We start from the raw sequence: 22,972 nt of genomic DNA on the forward strand, positions 1-22,972 counted from the left end.
ATATGGTCACAAATACAATACTGATGCGCTACATGCACGCAAAGCCAGAAACTGATGGATGCAAAACAGGTCACAAATTTATTATACAAAAACAATTGTACACAACATTTTAGGTCTCAAGAAAATTTTAAAGCGATTGATGAAATTTGCGGCCTGCAGCTGTAACACACGCGTTGCAATCACAAATCACTCTCTGTTGCAATAACAAGACTTTTACAAAACTTTCATCAGGCACTGCGCCTTTGTTGCAATGCGTGTATTGAGCTACTACAGGCGGTAACTTTTAACAACTGCTCTAAATACTTCTTAAAAACTAAAATATTGGGTAAAATCATCTTTGTGTAACAAGTTTGTGATTTGCTTTGCATCCATCAGTTTTTGGCTTTGTGTTCATGTAGAGCGTCAGCGAACGTAAGTTCCTTATAATTCTTTGCTTCTTATCCTCCCCTCTCACACCCTTTAGATTTTTTCCCAAGTGCTTGGATTCACCCTGTAGGCACACATGTATATAAGCTCATATACTTGTCTATCCATACATGAACTGGTGTATACACGTAAATGTACGTATATACGTCTACACAGGTATATAATCGAGTGTGCACGTATGCATGCGTATACTCGTGCTTCACAATGTTAGTAGACACGTACAAACACGCACTGGATGTATCCACGAGTTAACTCGTGTATACCCGTATATGTGTGTATGTAAGTACACATATATATGCGTGAATACGTCTAATGTACAAGTATATACTCATGTATGCACGTATGTACTCGTGATACAAGTGCATACACTCATATGATGTTCGTTTACACGCGTATATACCCGTACATACACGTGACACGTATATACTCGTGTAGACACGTATACACTCCTGTAGGTAATCACGTATACATGCTTTTATACTCGTGTATACACGTATATACTAAGGGTATTACACGTATATACGAATAGGCACGTGCATGCATGTATCTGATGCATACATGTATCTACTCTTATATGAACGTGTTTAGTAATGTTTACACGATACGTATATACTCGTGTATACACACATATATGCTTGTGCATATACTTCTAACTATAAAAATAAACGAAATATACAAATATTAGGGTTGTTTATAATGGTTTTGCATCAATTTTAACTATGACCACTTTACCCCATGCTATGACCACTTTCCCCCACCCCATGGGGTAAAGTGGTCATAAATACAAAGGGAAAAGAAAGTGTTATAACACTACTTAAATCAATATTTATTTTCCTAAAACTCAATGTACTGTGTTCTTTAATAATGCAATGTAAAATAAAAACAAAAAAAGTTTAAGTGTTTAAAGAATTTATTGTATTTATTATTCACCTAAGTTGAAAACCTTCGATTTTATGACCACTTTACCCCACCAGACCCTATTCAATATTCCAGTTAAAAAATATATTTAGTGTTAATTTGAGGAGGAATTGAATACAGAACACCCCTCCCCCACGTTTTAATTTATATTCTTTTATAATATTCATTATAACTGTGAGTGATTTCTGAAATTTGACCAATATTCTAGATTTACTATTTCACGATGCCGCCAGTTAAATTTGAAATTAGTGTAATATTAATTAGCAGACTTCAAAAAAAGGAGGAGGTTCTGAATTCGTCGTATTTGTTTTTCCTTTGTACAATGTTCCATTATTACTCGAAGACACCTGTAACCAGGGGCGTGCACAGGGAGGGGGAGAGACACCTGTTGGCCCGGGCCCAAGCCTGAAGGGGACCCAATATTTTTATAGCTAAGGGTGAAATATGGGGGTAAACAATATGGAGAGGGACCCAGAAAAGTCACCTGTGATGGGCTCCAAAATTTCTGTGCTCGCCCCTGCCTGTACCGATAAGGAAAATTCTTTTTTTGTTTGAAACGCTATACTTCCTTCGCGGTCTAATGGTAATCAAGTTCAGGTTTGATGAAATTGAGGGAACCCTTCAAATATCATACTCACATTTAAATCGATTTGTACTTTATTAAGTTTGTATATCGTCTCACTTAGTAATACGGTTTTTATGCTTTTTTTGTTTAGTGGTTGTTTTGGGGTGGTCTAACTTAGGTTCCAAATCTTTGATTTACCCTATTTGTTCTTTAGGGAAAATTTAAGGGTAAAACAATAAATTTCATGCAATTTCCCTCACAAACGATTAAATATAAAACGCATTGATAAACAAAGGCCATAAAACAAAGGTACGAGGCGTATTTTTAAAGTAAGTTCCATTTTGATATAAAAAAAGAACGAGTACAGATAGAGCAAAGAAATTTATTGCACAAAAATCTACCATCCTTACGCGATTTTTTGACATTGCTCCCGTGATTTTCCAAACATTTGTCATAGCGTGGTACAGGTTTTTGTATACCTATTCATGGAAAATTGCCGCCTGTGTAGTCAGCCGAGGGATAACATGTTCTCTGAGCTCATTATTGCTGTTGTGCCACAGACCACCTTGGAAAGACTTTAGATGCCGAAACAAATGAAAGATGCTGCGAGCGAGGTGAGGGCAGACCAGAGGATGTTCAAAAACGCCCCAGCCAAAGCCCTGTAAGAATCCTCATGGTTGACTAAACGGGCGGTAACTTTGTACGAATAGGTATACAAAAACCTGTACCACGCTATGACAAATGCTTGGAAAATCACGGGAACAATGTCGAAAAATAGCGTAAGGGTGGTAGATTTTTGTGCACTAAATTACTTAGCTCTATCTGTACTCGTTCCTTTTTTATATAAAAACGGAACTTACTTTAAAAACACGCCTCATATATACTTTCTTTACCTATAGTTAAAGAAAGTACTTAAAAAATATATTATTAAGAGTAATGATAATTAAAATTTTGAATTAAGGATTCTCTGAAGCAAACATAAAATTCATTCTAGTGGAATTTTTAATCTTCATCTATAGTGGGACCATGTGAAGAAAATGCGACTTTTATCACGAGTTACATGACACGTATTGCGAATCATAAATTAAAATTTATAATTCTAAAATTTACAATTTAAAAAATTTAAACTTAAATCGATTTTGGATTTTTTTTAGTGACTCGTGCATTTGCTTTCGAAAAGCAAACTTTGATAAAGTTGAACTAATGATGAAGATAATTTTTTTGGCACATAATTACGAATTTGAAAAAGACTTTCTTCACAATCGTCGGAAGTCTCCGAGATGCTCGCCGTGTTATTTACACCACTAAAAAGCAAAAAACTTCTCAACTGTATGACCTTTCACATTTACTACACATAACGTTTCCGTAAAAAAAATCAAGTCAAAAAAAACTCATCACAACATCTGGAAATGTTTCTTTTTAGACTAATGTTCTACATAAGTAGCTTTTTCAGACGGGAAGATGTGGTGATCGGTATGTCTATCATCCAGAACGATAGGAACAGCCGGATGCGAAAAAGTTGTGCATCCTTACCACTAAAAAAAGGCTAAAAATTATGCACGACCAGTTAATTTCTTTTACCTCCAATGGATAGATGTAAAATCAAGAATTTGAAAAACAGTGACTTTGTGCTTATTATTCTTGGATATATTACTTTTAAATAAATAAAAAAAACGCCTTCAAACAATACCCAGGAACTAAAAAGCAAAAAGTAACTGATTACACTTACATTCTATTTCCTACCCAAACATAGAAATGAAATTTATTTTACAATTCCAGTACAAAAATCAACTAAAACTAAACACCGAATTATAAAATAAACACTGATTTAAATTACTATAGGGTCATTCCATAGAAATGTCAACCTCAACCTCAGAATTTTTTTTCCACAAAGCCTTGATTGTGACCTATCATTTCATTCAGCATACTTTCTAGTACATAAATCCAATAACAGTTTGCAAAAATTTCATTCGGTGTTTTTCTTCTGGTTCAAAACGTGCGAGGTTGTAGAAAAGGCTTAGCATGTGCAAAAAACATGCGTCTACGTTTTCTTGTGTAATGTAAAAATTTTTGCAAATTTTTTAAAAGAACTATGTTTATTCTAAATGAATAGATGTTGACCCAATAAAATTGACTGTTCTTTTTGCATGCATTATAAGATAAGTCTTTTAATAAGTTTGGTTATTTCACTGAAAATATTTACGTTACGTTAATCACGAAAATGTACTATTTTCTGCTTAAAAACTAAACTAGATGATTGAACCAAACAGCACTTTTTATTTTCTTACATGTGTGTCATATCTACTTAAAAAGTGCAAAATATTCATTTTAGTATCAGTAGATGTAAAATATCTAGTGTGACTAACGTAACATTTGAGCTGTGACTAACGTAACGGTTTGCATGTGACTAACGTTACATTTTAAAAATGACTGCTAATATTTAAAATTTATTTAATTTAATGTAAATTTTCACGAACAATTTTGAATATGTAGGCATTCTATATGGATTAAAAAATAAAGGGTGAAAAATACCAGTAATATTACATTGTACACCTTCTGTTTACTTTGTAAAATACTTTTTTAAGGGTCTTTATGAAGTTACTTCCAATTTAAAGAATTATTAAAAATGAAAAAAGTGAGTAAAGCAAAATGAGTACTCTGCTGAATGTGCATTCAACACAAGAATAAAAGCTTAAGAATTAAGATAATAGAAATACAGTCTTAACAAAGAAGAACGTCTCTATTTTTTAGAAAATACATCTCCACCTATTATTAAAATGAAGTAACGGCTGCTCGTTGGAAAACATTTGAAGATGTTACATGATACAGTGACAATAAGCGCTGCTGTCATATATTTCAGAAAATGCAAGAATGATCATTTAGAAATTCAAACACTTGCGGTGATATCTGGAAATGCATTCTGATAAAACGTTCGAATATTTTTTTTCAATATAACATTTTAATTCAAAAGGATGCACAACACTATTCGTTCGATGAATCAGTAAACCTTAAAAAATAATATGCCATTGAAAAGTACTACGGAGTTTCTTATAACGATAACTAGTATATCAGCAGAATACTAGAATTCAGTGAAACTACCAACTTGCAAAAAGTTAATTTTTTAAAAGAGAGATATTTAGGATTTAATTAGACCAAGAATGATGTTATTCAATTTGTAAAAGCAGTTTTTTTAATTTTTTTTTCGCACATTCAAATTGAGTTAATTGAACTGAATCCTTCCATTCAATTTCTTACACTAATATAGAAAAAAAGTAAAGAAAAAACCATAATACAACACAAAGAAGGTTCCTAAAAAGTGTAAAAGTAATATGAGCAAGAAATTAATTATAAAAAGTTTTTTACATGCATTCATTGCTTGTTATTCGATGGTTACGCTAGTCACGTTACGTTAGTCACACACAGTTTTTCGGAAAAGTACCATTTATTGCCAAAAAAGATTCGTCTGTGACAAATCTGTAGTACGATTTTAAAAATAGATTGTTTACTTCTTTCAAATATATCGGCCAACTTTAAATGTCTGCGTAAGTTTCAGAAAAAAATTAGCTCGTAATATAAGCATTGTTTCTCAGGGTTGCAAAAATGTTACGTTAGTCACGATGCCTTTTTTGGTGAAAAAACACCTGCTAGCGTTTATTTTGCTTCAAATTCTTGGTAGAAATAAAAAATAGTCACCTTGTAAATTTTAGATCTGCATATTAAACCAAAACACATGTATTTTTACTCCCGGTGTAAATAAAAAGAGTTTGAAAATCAGCTGCGAATGTTACGTTAGTCACTATGGAATGACCCTATACGATGAATTATTCTAAATACCTAACTAATTATATACGATCTCTTGATTTTTAATAGCCTTTTGAAGTCGGGGCCTCCTATAAACTATTACCTAACGTAACTGAGTAGGTTTAGTTTTAAAGACTAATTTCACGTATAGTTAAATTAGTGTTTCAGACAGTTAGAATGAATTTAGAACTGGTCCTCAAGTAGAGCTATTGGAATGCATAGTTGTTAGTTCACCAAAATATTGGAGCTTTGAGGAAATGGGTTCTAAATATTTTCCCCTGAATTTTCTGTGAACTATAAATAACACTTCTTTCACGTATAAGCAGAAAACTACTTTTGAACGTAAATATACGCTTTAGGGTCATTTTCCAGAAAATGTATTTTTTGAACGCAAATATTTTTCAATTTCGAAGCCTTTTGTTTTCTTTTTTTTAATATTCTTGCATGAAAGTGTTACCTACTAGAAGTAACCATAAACAATGGCCCAGCTAAGTGCCAATTTTTTACTCATAAATAAAAAATAAAATAAAAAAATGTCTTGTTCACATAAATAAAAAAAAAGAAAAAAACTCTTAGTGTTTAAAAATTGAGACCAATTTAATATCAAATTAGTAATTTTGTTGATTGTGCAAACAATGAGCTATTTTAATGATTAGTGGAAATCCAAAATTAAGCTCTTAATTAAAGTACGGCTTAATTAGTAGTTATCCTTATAGTTCAAATGTGTGATAAAAATAGTAATTAGTAAATTTGAGAATATCCTGGCAATTTATAATTTTGGTAGAATGCCTAAGATTGATGTATATCATTTATTTTCACCCAGAAATAAGGATATTGAAAAGGTCTATCATGGAGGTGAGGAGTTCGCCGTTAATATAGACACAATGGATACATTTTTCAGGGAAATATTTTTTTTCTTTGTTGCTAAAATCTGCACATGTTAAACATATAAAAAGATGTTCACTTTTTTTTTGCATTAATTTGCATCCCTGAAATTCAATTTCACGGATGTGAGAAGTCACAATAGCCACACTTAATTTTTAAAACAATACCTAACTTACAACTTCTTTACAGCTGAAAATAAACAAGGGTATATTTTCAGCCGTAAAGCCTTGTATCATGGTAAATAAAATTTGATGTCATTACTGCCATGTGTTAATGAGGAGTGGCATTTTGTGTTAGGTAACGGAGGTGAGAATTTACTGTGTGACATGGGTCCTTATCCGACTAAAACGAACTAAAACACAAAATTAAAAAATTAAATATACTTAAACAATTAGTATTTGAGTCACTTGTGAAAGGAAAAATAAATAAGTATATACTTTTAATTAAACAAGTTATTAAGAAACATAAACATTCACACAATTTGTGTGACATGCCACGGAGGTGAGAATTCACATGTTGTGAACCAAAAATATACTAATATAAAAATTATTATTAAAAAAATGTTGGCAGGTTTAAATTAATATATTTTTTAAAGAAATCGAAAAGCATTGTTAAATGAATTGTTCCTTAAAGTTTTTACTGCAAAAAGCGTGTGACAGAAAAGTTACACTTTTTGAAGAATGACCCTAAAACAATGCATACTTACCACCAAAGAACAATATGTAATGAATCTTGAATGGTAGCATTTGTCTGTCAATAATCCAAAATGAGGTCGTATTTTCATTTTTAAATGCCTCACTCTTCTTTGTTTTTCTTTCTACGTCCATCCTAAAGCACAAGAAAAAATAATGTTTGCAAAATAAACATTTGATGATTCTTTTCTAAGTAACTTTGGCGGCAACGGCAGCACAAATAAAAGGAAAAATTAGCGGTAGCCGGCGCGGCCGAAGGGTGACTATATAAGAAAAAATAGCGATTATATATATATATATATATATATATTGTAACGGATTCGGTGCGACTTCCACTTTCTTGAAATGAAGACACAGTTCTTGATAAAAACACAGGAAATTTATTTACACTATGTACAGGAAAGATCTTCAACAACTGCTAAGTTATTCATCAGCAATTAAGCAATTATCACACAACACCGTAAACTCAACGTTTACACACGTATTTACTTCCAAATACGAAAACAACACAGCGAAATGCCTCGCTATAAACAGAGCAAAATGCTCTCGCTCAGTTCGAAATCCTCAATCGAAACTAACTGTTTATCCATCGCTAACGGCTTAAATACACCGAAAAGAATTTTCCACAACATTCTACACGTTTCCTTCGGCTTCCCGAAATGCGTAGACCGTTATCAATGAAAAGAAAAATAAAATAGGGGTCGTATATTTTAGCCATATGAAAAAGGGGTTGTATATTCATTACGGGAAACTATTTACAGGTTACGTTCCTACAATAATTACTATTTACAGAATTTGTAACATTGCCCCCTTCCTAAGGACTGCACGTCCCGGGCAGTACAATCCCCAGAAAGGGTGCCAAACTTCTATCACAAGTTCACAATTACACACATTAAATTATAACTAGCAGATACAGAAAACACAATAATAACAAGAAATATTACTAAACATTAAAATCAAAAATTATCTACAACTTTTATGTTATCAACCATGGTTGTTTACGTAATACTCATGAACTATGGCCATAGTATGGGGCTAACCGATCATAATGTACAACCCTAGGTTTTGCATTAGGTGATTTTTGGATCCTCACTACGACGTCATTTAGTCGGTTAAGGACTTTGTAGGGTCCATCCCAATGCGACTGCAATTTGGGTGAAAGACCTTTCCGTCGGATGGGATTCCATAACCAAACCTTGTCGCCTTCGTTGAATTCATGTCCAGTAGACCTTGTGTCGTATCGGGTCTTCATCTTCTCCGCCGCGATGTTGATTCGCTCTCGTGCGAAGTTATGAACGTCTTCCAACCGGGCCTGGAGATCCTGGATGTACTCCTCAGGCGATGAAGGCGCATCCGGAGGACGACCGAAGACGAGATCACAAGGTAGCCGAAGCTCTCGTCCGAAGAGCATCTGAGATGGGGCAAATCCGGTAGTCTCGTGGACAGCACTGCGGTAGGCCAGCAGGAACAAAGGTAGCTTCTTGTCCCAATCCTGTTGATTTCTGGATACCATAAGCGAGAGATTATTTAGGATTGTGCGGTTAAATCTCTCCACCATGCCGTCCGATTGTGGGTGTAGTGGTGTTGTCCTAGTTTTCTCAATTCCGAAAATTTGACATAGGCCCTTAAACACAGCAGAGATGAAATTCCTCCCTTGATCGGAATGAATCTGCAAAGGTGTTCCGTATCTCGAGATCCAATGTTGGACTAGAGTCTCTGCTACGGTAGTAGCCTCTTGATCTGGAATGGGATATGCTTCCGGCCATTTGGTGAAGTAGTCGATGGAAACAAGAATGTATTTGTTCCCATCAGCAGTTCTTGGTAGAGGACCCAGGATGTCGATCCCAATTCGTTCGAAAGGAGCTCCAACGTTGTACAGATGTAGCTTCCCTCTGCTTCTCTTCTTCGGTCCTTTACGAGCAGCACAGGCGTCACAAGAATGGCACCACTTCTCCACGTCATCCTTCGCCTTGCTCCAGAAGAAGCGCTCCCGAACTTTATTGAGAGTTTTCAAGACACCAAAATGTCCTCCAGTCGCACTACTATGTATTTCTTTCAGAACATCTGAAATCCTGGATCGAGGAAGTAGTAACTGCCACCTAGATGTCTTGCCGTCGTCAGATTCCCATTTCCGGTGTAGCACGCCGTTCCGTAAATGGAGTGAGTTCCATAAAGCCCAGTATCTTTTTGTTGCAGGACTGAAGATGGAAACGTCCTGCCAGCTAGGGCGTCGACTGTCACTTTCCATGAACTCCAAAATTGGTTTTATGTCGGGGTCTTCAAGCTGATCATTTCGAACTTGGTCGTCACTCCATGGATCAGGTTCTGATGATAAAAACACAGGAGTCACTGTCACCTGATAGGCGGTAGGGCTAGTCGTTCCATACTGTTTCTCGATTCGGGAACAATAGTGGCAGTTCTCAGGACAGGGTCTCCTTGATAAAGCGTCAGCATTACCGTGAGATAACCCTTTTCGATGCTTGATCTCCATGTCATATTCCTGGAGCCGCTGTATCCATCTGGCTATCTGGCCTTCTGGATTCTTGAAGTTCAAAAGCCAAGTTAACGAGGCATGATCTGTCCGAAGCAGAAATTTTCGGCCGTAGAGGTAATGATGGAAGTGTTCTACAGCTTTCACTATGGCCAGTAACTCCTTTCTGGTGACGCAGTAATTTCGCTCCGACTTTGATAAGCATTTGCTCCAGTAAGCGATGACATGTTCATTTCCGTCAATTTCTTGGGATAAAACAGCTCCAATTCCCTCGTTGCTCGCATCAGTGTCCAGGATGAAGGATTTTTCAGGCTGAGGATAGGCGAGGATAGGCGTTGATGTTAAAGCCTCCTTCAGTCGTAGAAATGCATCTTCGCATTCTTTGGACCATTCAAACTTTTGCTTGCTCTCCGTCAGCTTATGCAAAGGTCGTGCAATGTTGGAAAAACCCTTCACAAACTTCCTGTAGTACGTGCAGAGCCCCAGGAAACTTCGCAACTGATGGATGTTTTCGGGACGACTCCAACTCCTGACCGCAGATACCTTCTCTGGATCGGTTTGCACACCCTCAGAAGAGATGATGTGACCAAGGTAGTTCACTTCCCGGCGGAACAAATTACATTTGGACGGGCTTAACTTCAGATTGGCTTCCTTAAGCTTTTGCAGCACCTTCCTAAGATTTGCCAGATGTTCTTCGAAGCTGCGTCCCACGATGATGATATCGTCTAAGTAGACCAGACAGGATTCGTAAGAGAGTCCTCTTAACACTGTCTCCATAAGACGCTCGAACGTAGCTGGTGCATTGCAGAGGCCGAAGGGCATCACTTTGAACTGCCATAAGCCTTGTCCAGTTGTAAACGCTGTCTTCTCTCGGTCATCAGGGTGTATCTCAACCTGCCAGTAGCCGCTCTTCAAGTCCAGGGTCGAAAACCACTTGTGTCCGGAAAGAGTGTCCAAGGTGTCGTCTATCCGTGGAAGAGGGTAACTGTCTTTCTTGGTGATTTCATTCAGTCGTCGGTAATCAACACAAAATCTGGTGGAGCCATCTTTCTTTCGGACCAAGACGATGGGAGAGGCCCAAGGACTGGATGACGGTTCGATTACATCATTCTCCTTCATCTCTTTCAGGAGGGTCTCAACCTCTTCCTTCTTGGCGAACGGTAGTCGTCTTGGATGCTGTTTAATAGGGAGGTGTTCTCCAGTGTAAATCCTATGCTGCGTTAAATTCGTACGGCCAACATCCTCCGATGTAGATGAAAACAGATGCTTGAAGTCGTCCACCAATTGTTCCGCAGCAGTTCTTTGATCTTTCGATAATGGCGCACTCCCAATTAACTTCGACGTCAAGGACTCAGAAGACACAGTCTCGGGGGAATTGATTCTTCTAATGATGCAGTTTACTGGAGTACAAGTTGCTAACACTTCACCTTTCCGGATATTCCTTGGCCTTTCACTCACGTTGGCGACTCTCACGGGAATTACATCCTTAGAAAGGTCCACAAGCGTAGATGCTACCAGCACTCCTTTTAGGCTATTGCTTAGGTTAGGGTATTCAATGAGTCCAAATCGAAAACTATTGGTTTCTTCAATGGAGCCGGGTATTAATGATTCTGACCTTGAGGGAATCGATAAATCTGTTCGGGCTATTATTTGATGAGCTGATTTTACATCACTTTCTGCGGGGAAAACGGCTATGTCTTCTCTCATCGAGTGCAGCTCATTAGTCTTGAAGTCGAGAGTGAAGTCATATTTCTTCAAAAAGTCCAATCCGAGAATGAAGGGGTCCGTGATATTAGCAACGAATGCCGTATGATGGTAGGTGGCATTCCCAAACACTATTTCCAAGTCCACTTTACCGTCAATCTCAATTTTGTCACCTGTCACAGTCTGGAGACTTACGCGTGGCGAGGTCCACAGCAGTTTCAATCCAAATTCACGAGCCACATCTGTCCTAATGATTGTCACATTGGCTCCAGTGTCAACAATCAGTCTGCAGGGGTTCCCATTTACATGTGCGTAAATGAAAAGTCCATCACTGCCACTACTAGAAGAGGAAATCTGCAGAGCTTTAGTGGTGGTGATTTCCTTCCCTCGCGTAGCTTGGCGAGCCGGACAACTCCTTCGCAGGTGTCCTTCACTACCGCATTTCCAGCACTTCTGCTCTTGTTTCTTTTGGGCTGTTATGCTGCTCAAATGTCTTGTCAAGTCACCGAGTTGTCTCTCAAGTTCAGCGAGGTGGGACGACCTGGAATCAGATTCATCAGCTTCCTGAGTCCGGATTCGAAGGCGATCCACACGGGTTGCTTCTTGGGCGGCCTCGTATCTCATCGCATACACAACGGCAGAATTCAGGTCTTTGACATCCGCCATCCGTAGAGCTTTCTGGATTTCCGGATCTCGAACCCCGTCGATGTAGTAGTTGAGTGCCAGGTTGTCTCGAACATCCGCAGGGCAGTCGTAAAAAGCAAGATGAGACAGTCTCTCGATGTCCGCCGCAAGCTCTTGCAGGGTTTCCCCGGTTTTCTGGAAACGGGACTTCAACTGGAGTCGGCTGAAATCTTTCTGGCACTTCTCACCGAAGCGAAGCTCCAACGCAGATGTGAGGGCGGCGAAATCCAGGCGCTGGCCGTCCGGAAGGGTCTGAAGAATGTCCGCTGCGTCACCTCTCAGGGATGCTGCAAGATGGCAGGCCTTGGCAGCAGAGTCCCATCCGTTCGCTTCCGCCACTATCATGAACTGAGTTTTGTAAACCTGCCACGAAGTTTTCCCATCAAAGGTGGCAAGTTTAATGGACGGTCGAGCAACCGATGTGGGAGCGCCAAACTGTACAGAGCTGCTTTCCGCGGTCGCCAATCTCCTTTCCACGTCCTTAAAGATCTCCTCTTTTAGTAGATGAAATCTTCTATCTTCATCTTCAAATTTATTTTCTACAGCATTGAATCGGCTTTCAACGGTATTAAATTTTTCTTCAATAGCATCAACTCGATGCTCTATGTCATTAAATTTATTTTCCATCACAGTCTTTACCGAAATAAGGTCGTTTTTAATTTCTTCTTGGTTAGACGTTAAGTCCTTTTTCAGCACCGTTAAATCGCTTTTTAACTGGTCTTGATTTGCCAACATACTTGTAGTCAGATCATTTTTTAATTGTTCTTGATTAGCCGCCATATCATTTTTTAATTGTTCTTGATTAGCCGCCATATCATTTTTTAATTGTTCTTGATTAGCCGCCATATCATTTTTTAATTGTTCTTGATTAGCCGCCATATCACTCTTCACAGAGGTGATTGCGTCAAGAAGTTGTTTTAATTGTTCATCCATTGCGCGAGTAATCACCATAAAAATAAAGTCCTAATTCAAAAAAAGTCTTTATGAAAAAAATGTCCAAAGTCACTTACTCCAAGAAAGTCCAGAAGAAGCCCCACGTTGGGCGCCAAATTGTAACGGATTCGGTGCGACTTCCACTTTCTTGAAATGAAGACACAGTTCTTGATAAAAACACAGGAAATTTATTTACACTATGTACAGGAAAGATCTTCAACAACTGCTAAGTTATTCATCAGCAATTAAGCAATTATCACACAACACCGTAAACTCAACGTTTACACACGTATTTACTTCCAAATACGAAAACAACACAGCGAAATGCCTCGCTATAAACAGAGCAAAATGCTCTCGCTCAGTTCGAAATCCTCAATCGAAACTAACTGTTTATCCATCGCTAACGGCTTAAATACACCGAAAAGAATTTTCCACAACATTCTACACGTTTCCTTCGGCTTCCCGAAATGCGTAGACCGTTATCAATGAAAAGAAAAATAAAATAGGGGTCGTATATTTTAGCCATATGAAAAAGGGGTTGTATATTCATTACGGGAAACTATTTACAGGTTACGTTCCTACAATAATTACTATTTACAGAATTTGTAACAATATATATATATATATATATATATATATATATATATATATATATATATATATATATATATATATATATATATATATATATATATATATATATATATATATAAGATGTCATGATGTCATGAAAATCACACCCGATCGTCACTTTGAAAATTAAAAAAAGTCTGCGTATACAAAAGCATGCACTAGCAACTGGTAACATTCTCCCCCCCCCCCCAAATCAAGTTTTAACTTTTATAAATTAATTTATTTTACACAAATTACTTGCATTAATTAGCGAATTTAAAATTGCTAAATTGAAAATATATATCACTTTGCACTCTGAGTTAAAAAGGTTTTTCCTTTCTTATTAAAGAAAGGAAAAAAAAAAGTGGCAGCAGGGCAAACAAAGTCATGTCGAATAAAGAAGTAAAAAACGATATTTAGAAAAAAAAATTGCTCATTAAATTGTGTATAGCCATTTTCGTTGTGAAAGCTTCTCAATATATTTACTGAGTTATTTTCTTCATTTACTTATGTATTAATGCTTTATCATAAGATGCCCTTGTAATTGCGTTAATAGTATGAAAATCATTCAAGTATTCCGGCCTTTAAGTTGAAATTAAATCGAAACACTTTTCGCTTTTCATTAGAAAAATGTAATAAGGAAAAAAAGATCAATTAAAATCGCAAATGAGTTTTACTTTTAAGCGAAATGATTTTTTTTTTCTTTTTCAACTTTTAGTTTGGTTATGTTTATAATTTTTATTAACCAAAAAAAAAAAAAAAAAAAAAAAAAAAAAAAAAAAAAAAAAAAAAAAAAAAAACAGGGAGAGGAAGGGGCACTCTAAAAAATTTGCTTGTTGTTTTATTAATAAACGTGCTATATCATTCTTGTTTTAAACATTATTTGAACTATAGATAAAACAGTTTTCCAAGTATGCTTGCATAAAAATGCGAGAGAGTAAAAATTGCTCGTTAAGAAAAACCTTTCCAAAAGCCAAACCCTTAAATATCAAATTTGTCGAATCCAAGTATTTTAAAGATGATTTATTTTAACGTTATTTAAATGAAATATTAAACTTTTCTGTCTCATGTGAAAACGTCAAAATGTCACGTGAAAATTTACGATCAAATTTCATACTTACAAAAAGTTAAGGCTGGTAGTTTTAGATATCCATTCGAAAAAATAAAACAGCAGTGAAGGTAATCAAAAACGGCATAGCACAGAGAATTGCAAAAGAATTAACACTTTCGTAACGGAAGTAAAAATTAGCCTCAAAAGAAAATTAATCATTATCGCCCTTACTGTACTTAACTTATCACTACCATAAATTGTGAGTTGTCTTGTTATCGCTCGTGAGAAAAAAATATGGTCTTTCGTTGACTCAATAGGTCGTGAATAATTGTTTGAAGCCTCAACTAACTGAGTTTATCTAAAACCGCATTTCTTAAAATCTATGATAAGTGTAACCCTTTTTATGCAACTTTTCTTTTTAATGGAACCCCAGATTTTTTGTTCAAGTGTAGTTTAAATGCAAAATAGTTTACTTTTTATAAATATCCATAACTATGACACATATTTAATCTTCAAAAAGTAACTTAAAAAGTTTGGGAAAATTACTGCAAACAATTTTTAACTCGTTTCTAGCAACATTCAAAAGTTTGAACTAAAGTGAAGTTGGTGCCACTTATCTGTTTATCCGCAGATAAGCTTAATGTATTGGGCTTAATGATAAACGTTGAATTCCCATATTCAGTGTAGTTAGTCTGTTGCGGTTTTTATTTTATGTTTTGATACTTTCTCTGCTATTTTATCACATTTTTAAGTGTTTAATTTGAATGAGAACAAAGAATGCAAGATTCGTGAAATCCCTGAAAGATTTTTATGAAGCCCTGAGGCTCCGCATAACACAATTTCAGAAACGCTAATGTTTTTGCACATTTCTTAAGAATATTTTAGCAGTTTTAGTTGTAAAAACTGTTAGGGATGATGATCAATTTTAATCTTTAGGAAAGTCATTTTAACTTAGAATGAACTGGAATGATTCTTGATCATTAAATTCATGGGATTAAAATTGATCATCTAATTTTTGTTTCAGAAAATAAATTTTAATAAAACGTAAAAAAAAAAAAATGACTAGAATACTACAGCACATAACTTCAGTACGATTAAATTTACTCAGTTGTATTGTGCAATTGAATCTATAAAATTAAGCATGTTTTTAAACTGCTTACTAAACTTGTTATTTCAAAGACGGGTTTCGAAATGCGATATATTTATAAAGATCCTCCTCCTTCTCTCAAAAATTCATTATTTGTATCACTTTGTTTTTATTTATCTATAAAAGATGTATCATCTTTTGATTAATGTTTTCACATGCATTGTAAATAAAAAGAAAAAAAAACCAGGTGTGTCAAACGTTTCTCTTATAAATGGAGCAGTTATTATTGATCATCTTCAGTTCCTTTAGTAAACATGATAAAAAAGATAATAAATACAAAATTTAGTTATTTTAGATGACTGTTAATATTTATTAACAGCAAACGCTAAAAAATGAAGAATGCTATAAGAAGTATGAAATAAATAAATAAATAAATAAATAAAAATAAAATGGTAATGAATAAGGTTTCAAAAATATTTTAAAGTGTAAAGATTTTTCTTTCTTTGAAAAAATCATCTTGTCTACCAGCTAACTAAGTTTTGTGGATTTTTTTTCTTCTAATGTAATTTACAAATTACTGTTTTATAACCATTTTAAAAATGCATCATCTCAAAAAAAAAAAAAAAAAAAAAAAAAAAAAAACCCTAGGTGATCATTAATTACCCCAGAAGTGATCGAAGAAAGGCCCCAATCCAGTGGTAATTGCTGATCACTGAAAACATTTCAAATTCTATTTTAATTTTCAAGGAAAAGAAGGTCATATAGGACTAGCCTCATAGACGATCAAACATAAAATTCTACCTTAAACAGTTTTTCACAACATTTTTGTTTGAAGTTTTTGAGCAAGAAAAACTTCGGGTCACTCTCAATCATTTTACATATCAGATTCGTTTATTACTGTAATGATAACTAATTCTACGCCATTTTTCTTGAACAGGATTTCTTTTATCATCGTCAGTTTGTTGATATTTTTTCCGACTGATAAAAATCGGGAAATATCACTTGTGAAGTTAAATTTCTAATAACAGGACTTCTGACCTTGGATGAAGTCTTTTTTCTAGGGGACAAAGAGGGGGAATTCTTATATTGGCACAAGATCAATAACTGTTTCAGTACGTTATGGGCCATGCGTTAAGCCGTCTTTTGTCATCTCAGTATTTAAATAGAGCCGTTTAATCCTTACTCCATCGAAATCAACTCGTCAGAGAGAAACTCGATCGGTAGAGCAGTGTTTCTCAACTTTTTTTAACAATTGATAGTTGGCTCGATTCTTGCGGCACACTGAACCAAATTTCATATGTCAATATGGATATTGTTTTCATCATTCACTAATCGAAACAAGGAAGAGAAAAAAAAAACAACGTTTTCATTTGGGTATAACCTTTATTTTTTTAATGTTTCAGTTTCTTTAGAAATTGAATTAAAATTCATGATGAGTTTTAGTGATTATTACCATCAGCAAGTCCCAAGCTTTCGCTTATCACTATTGAGACACGTATACCTGTCTTTAGGGAAAGTGACGCTTTTTATTCAGCTCTATGTTGGGAAGAGCTGCAGGAATCGAGGATCTAGCCATGATATTTTGTTGTTCTTAAAAAGTATCAATGCTAATAATAATGGTAATAGTAGCAGTTCATTAATAAAGTGATCAGAAGTTTTTAGGTAAATTCTTTTAACTAACAGCCTATATATGCCCAAATGCACTTCGGGGAACAACAGTTTTAAGGAGCGGTCGCTCCTGAAGTCAATGAATTTTTCTTATGCTTTTAAATAAAACTCCTCGCTGATGCGTCAACGGATTACGAACCCATTAATATTTTCTATGCCAGTCAACTTGAAGTAGTGCTAAAACTTTGTTCTGAATGGGCCAAATGTTCTGCATCAAACTTTTCTTTCAGACTGTATATATAGTTCGGTCAAACCTAACTGGGAAGCATGCAATGTTGTAATTAGAATCTGCGTAGCCTTTATAACGCTGCTAGGCTAGTTTGCCATAACTATAGTTTGTCCGTTTAAACATGTCCAGTGGGTGACGATTAAATTTCTCTCTCCAAAGCTAATTTTTGGTTTGAATCCGTTTAGCTTGTCCAAACATATTAGCACAATCCCATCGCGTCCATGCATTCTTACCCACGTACGCTTGTTTTTGCGGAAAATATTTGTCTTGTAATAAACTGGTATGATTCGTTTCGTCATGTAACATCAGAAAACTCGGTCCACACATGCGCGACGTCTCTGTAATTCTAATCATTTGCATATCTTATCCTGCTATACATTTCCTGTGAATTTCAGTTCTTTTGCATAATTCCTTCTCGGTGTTGCAATTCTCACAAACATTAGTGTATACTGATTTTGAATGCCGTCTTGATCAGCAAGAGAAGTGCACTTTTTATATTTGTTCATTCATCAACTTGAAAAAAAAAAAAGAACGGCTACTTCCATTTACCAACCGTTGTTTTTAATATCACCTGACATGTCATTAATTTGTCGCCTAATAGCATCGTCTGGAATTGGCACTTTGACTACTTCATTTGTTGCATCGGAACCTGTCATTCCCCGTATTTATTTTTTTACATGTTAGTAAAATAAATTCATCACTGGTATTAATTTAATAAATTTAGCAATAATTAAGGAAACTAGGAACGTTTAATGTGATTTCTTGCGTAAGTAAAACAGGTGTTCTTTTGCAGTAAGTTACCGCCTATAACCTAAGGCTCAGGCAAAATTACACTCAATGTACCAGACAAAACGGCTGCAGTTAAGTTCTAATTAGAACTTATAAGTCTGGAGTAGTGAATAACCAAGGTTATTCACTACTCCATACTGATGACCGGACTGAGCTCTATATTGCGGGTGTTCTCCCTTTTTCTACAACTCCTAAAATACCGTGGCACACTAAGGACCTTATCGCGGCACACCTGTGTGCCGAGGCACACTGGTTGAGAAACACTGCGTGTAGAGAACAGTTGTAATCAATGGAACCTTTTTTTTTCTTTTATTTCAGTATTTTTCTATTGGTCATATATTTTTTTAATGCTCAGGATAATTTCATTGCATATTCAACAGCATATAAAAATACTTGTTTTATTTCCAATGCAGCCAGCGTTTTGGATATTGTCCTAACGTCACACAGAGATCGTGTAAGAAATAAAATACAACTAAATACGCAAAAAAGATATTTTACAAAAAGCACAGAACAAAACAAAAAGCAAAGAATGAGTCAAGTAAACAAATCGGTCAAAAAATCTCTTTCCTACAGTATTGAGAAAAGATACATGGCTTCGTAAGGGTTAGACAAACAGGGATGTGTTCTACACCCATCAATGCACCACTGCGGAAGAGGGGGCAGGTGGGGCTATCCTCCAAATTCTGTACAGATGGGCGTAAAGACAGTCATGTTTAATCGACAAACGAAAAGTCGACACAATTATATCCATGGGACAGTCTGGGATTTTCCGAATGGCGACCCTTCAGAGGTTTTCTTCAACATTTTTTTCTATTTGTGACTGCTGTGCAAGGGAAAACAAGGAGGGTCATGGGACTCATGAACCTCCTTCCCCCTAACCGTCGTCAATATTATTTGTCCACATTGTGTTCAAACACTTTATGATTACAATGTAAACGATTTCAGTAATCTTTTTAACTCATTAACTATTTTTAAAAGTAAGTACTTAAAGTGCTACTTCTTTTCATTGCCAATGAAATAAACTAGCTGCGTCACCCGGCGTTGCACTGGCTACCTCAAAAGGGAAAGAGATGTCAAGTAAAGGGAAGTGGGGCACGTTGGTCCGCTTTTTTACTTATCATTTTTTATCTCATCAAAAAAATTTAATGAGCAGTTTGATTTTCCACAATAATTTCACTAAACACTTCTCAACACCACAGATGTTTTTGGAAGTGTTGAATTGATAAACTTCTTTTACATTAATTTTTTAATGGAACCTCGTAAAGTGGACCAACGCGCCCCACGGGTGGGGCACGTTGGTCCGCCTGGAGGGGCACGTTGGACCGCATAACTCAAACAACATGTTATAATTTTAGTGATAAATACTATCAAACATTGTAACTACCTTATTCTCTTTTGTGTGTAGAGTGAAAAATATAAACATATTAAATTGATTTTAATCTACAAATCATCTTTAATTGACAACAGTAATAAGCATTCACCATTAATACGCAATTATTTTTTCAAAATCAAAAGAAAAATCAATTATTGAATATTCATGAGACAATTAATGCAGGTTAAAGTTAACTAAAGATTCGTTAAATGATATCTAGGAATATAAAAGTGCTACTTCTTGAGTTTTGGAAGTAACACTTTTATTGGACTGGGTTTTGTAAGGATAAGTCATATGATACTTGTGCAAAGGAACGTCAATATTTGCTAGGAGGGAAAGCTCTTTTTTTCTTCATTGCATTGCATGAAACAATTCCAAAAAGAAAAGAATCCTCTTATACTAATACCATACATTTCAAAGTAAAAGTACAATAAAATGAACAGTTTTAAGTTAGCATATCTTTGTGTTCTAAAATCAAAATTAGGTAATCTTAAGTGAAACTATATTTTTGTATTCCTTTAATCAGTTATTTGTTTTATTTTGTTTCTATGTAGAATGCTCTTTTAGCAAAGAAAAAAAAAATGTTTAATACAGGAACTTTATTATAAACTAGTGGCACCCGCACGGATTTGCGCGTAATAGAAAATTAAAAGGTCTTTTGTTTCGTCTTTTTATTTACAAATAATGTATGATGAATTTCTTGCCAATTGGCTTGCCCATGTTACAGTTCCACATTATGATAACTTGGTAATTTACTCGTCCATCTTATGATAATTTTGCTCGGGAAAATGTTCTTAAAATTAGAACAGAAAAAGAACAAAATTAAATTTTCGAAAAATCGCTTCGAGGTGCACACCCCATGCTACAAACTAATTCTGTGCCGAATTTCATGAAAATCGGCCGAACGGTCTATGCACGTCAGAGAGATTCTGACAGACTGAGATCCGGACAGAGAGAGATCCAGACAGAGAGACTTCCAGATTTATTATTAATAACGATAAAGAAGTATATTCGAAAACATGAATGGTATAAAAGTGCAGATACGAAATAAATATTTTTGGTAAATAATTATAAAATATATCTTTGCTTCTTTTGCCCTAAGATTTTGTTATTATTATTTCGAAACATGTGTAACATGAAATGAAATGAATGTATAACATACAAATAGTGAGAATATTGTTATAATTATGGAGATTTAGGAGAGAAAAAAGTTTTAAAATTACCAACCTACCCCACCTTATTGGTCTGAAAAAGTGCTGTCATATTTTTTTTCTTTTTGACAAAAAATGAAAACATTACCAATTATTATGAACTAAAAGAACTTACTTTAAGAAAGGAGTTAAATTTTTTTCCCGCAATCTTGATGAAAACCATTAAAAAAATAAAGTTAAAGTTTTCTGAAAATTACTCAGGACTACTGAAATAACACTTTCTGGAATAAAAAGTGTTCAATATAACTGTACCATGTGATTTCATAGGATTTTCAGGACCATAGGTGCTATTTGTTAGTCATTAAAAAAAAATCAATAGTATTAAAATAATTGAGACCAGTCCAATCTGCCCCGCGGTCCAACGTACCCCACCTCCCCCTTGATGTTTTTGTAATACTCTGATTCTGACATGAGTTTCTAACGCGTTAAGGATTAAATGGTGTGATACAGGGTTTCCAAAACACCAATAAAACATATTTTCGGCAAAAATCTTATTAACGTTAATAATGATTGTCAATCATATAAAATACGAGTATTTCTGTACGATAACAATCAGCTTTTTACAAAAAATGACACATACTGCTTGGTTTATTACATGACATTAAAGCATCAGGACTTATTAAGTAACAATAATTACATTCCCTTATAAAACCAACTCAGCAGCTTCCAACTAAGCTTTAGTTAAAAACTCTAAAAGCAAGCTTTTTTTGTTCTGGAACTTCTGCTTCATTTTAAGAAATCTAAAAAGTCTTAATTTAACCTGTTCTTTTAACTATACAAAATGTATTTCATAAGTAAAAACAGGAGGGAAAAAAGGAGTTATTATAAATCAAAAACTCACCTGTGTAAAGGGGAAAAGTATAACAAAATAAATATAATTAGTCGCACATTCTAAATTTATCAACATGAGGTTGGTCATGGTAAACTACAATAAATTAACATAACTAAAGAACTTTTATAGCTGAAAAGAATTAAGAACGTTGGCTATTCGCAACTCCAACGAACTATAGGGGGCACTGCAGTCACTGTCTAATGGCGGAATTAAAAACTAAAACAAACGCATGTGGTAACGAAGAAAATGCTAATGATTGTGATTTTGTTGTTATGATTTTTGTTGTTATGTATGATTTTTTCGCTTTATTCATTTGAAAAGATTTTTCAAAGTCTTTTGGTTATTCTGACCCACACAGAAAGAGATTAGAAACCAAAAAGTATTACGAAAGTAAACAATTAATGCAGAACACACAGTAAGTTGTTCTGAAGCAGCCATTTTCACGATGTTGAATTCGGAATTCATAAATTTTTGGTTCGCTTCGAACGGCATTTTCATTTTGTACCGTTTTTTCTATACATTAGTACATATTAAGTTCAGTTTCGTGACATTTCCGGCATTTGTTGACATTTTTGTCACATAGTGCACATACGTGGCAGACTGTCAAGAGTAACGTTTAACACTAGATAATTTATTTCTATGACTATATGATTGGATATCTAAAGAAATCATGCATTTAATTCATTCGTCATGGAAATGATTTACCTGATATGCGAAATCTTGTCAAGATACATTATTCTTTCACACAATTTTAAAACCATGCCTATAAACAGATTTTTGGCGAACTTTTATTTTTTATTGTTCAAATTCTTAACGTTCTTTCTGGATTTTTCAATCTGTTCTGCGATAAATATTTTCAAGAAAATTTATTTGCATACTGTCTATTTCAGTAGGATACTGTAGTAACAAAGGTTATTTAAATCATTTATGTGGAATTAGGTTAAGGAAAAGTGTCCAGTCAATGTTGTTAAGTTCGTTTTTTTTTTCATCGAATTGAAAAACTGATATTTATTCAAATTCAC

General features: G+C 34.9%; 1 protein-coding gene across 1 annotated transcript in view; it reads right to left on the minus strand.

The window, feature by feature from the left end:
* LOC129222190 (uncharacterized) overlaps nucleotides 1–22,094 on the minus strand; it is a 42,783-nt gene extending 20,689 nt beyond the window's left edge. The window contains 2 exon segments of the mRNA XM_054856660.1: nucleotides 7,302–7,423; nucleotides 21,960–22,094. Coding sequence (XP_054712635.1) covers nucleotides 7,302–7,422 — 121 coding nt within the window. The 5' untranslated portion in view covers nucleotide 7,423; nucleotides 21,960–22,094.
* Nucleotides 22,095–22,972: the final 878 nt, after the last annotated feature.

This window comes from Uloborus diversus, chromosome 1, assembly GCF_026930045.1.
Source record: "Uloborus diversus isolate 005 chromosome 1, Udiv.v.3.1, whole genome shotgun sequence".
Classification (NCBI taxonomy): domain Eukaryota; kingdom Metazoa; phylum Arthropoda; class Arachnida; order Araneae; family Uloboridae; genus Uloborus; species Uloborus diversus.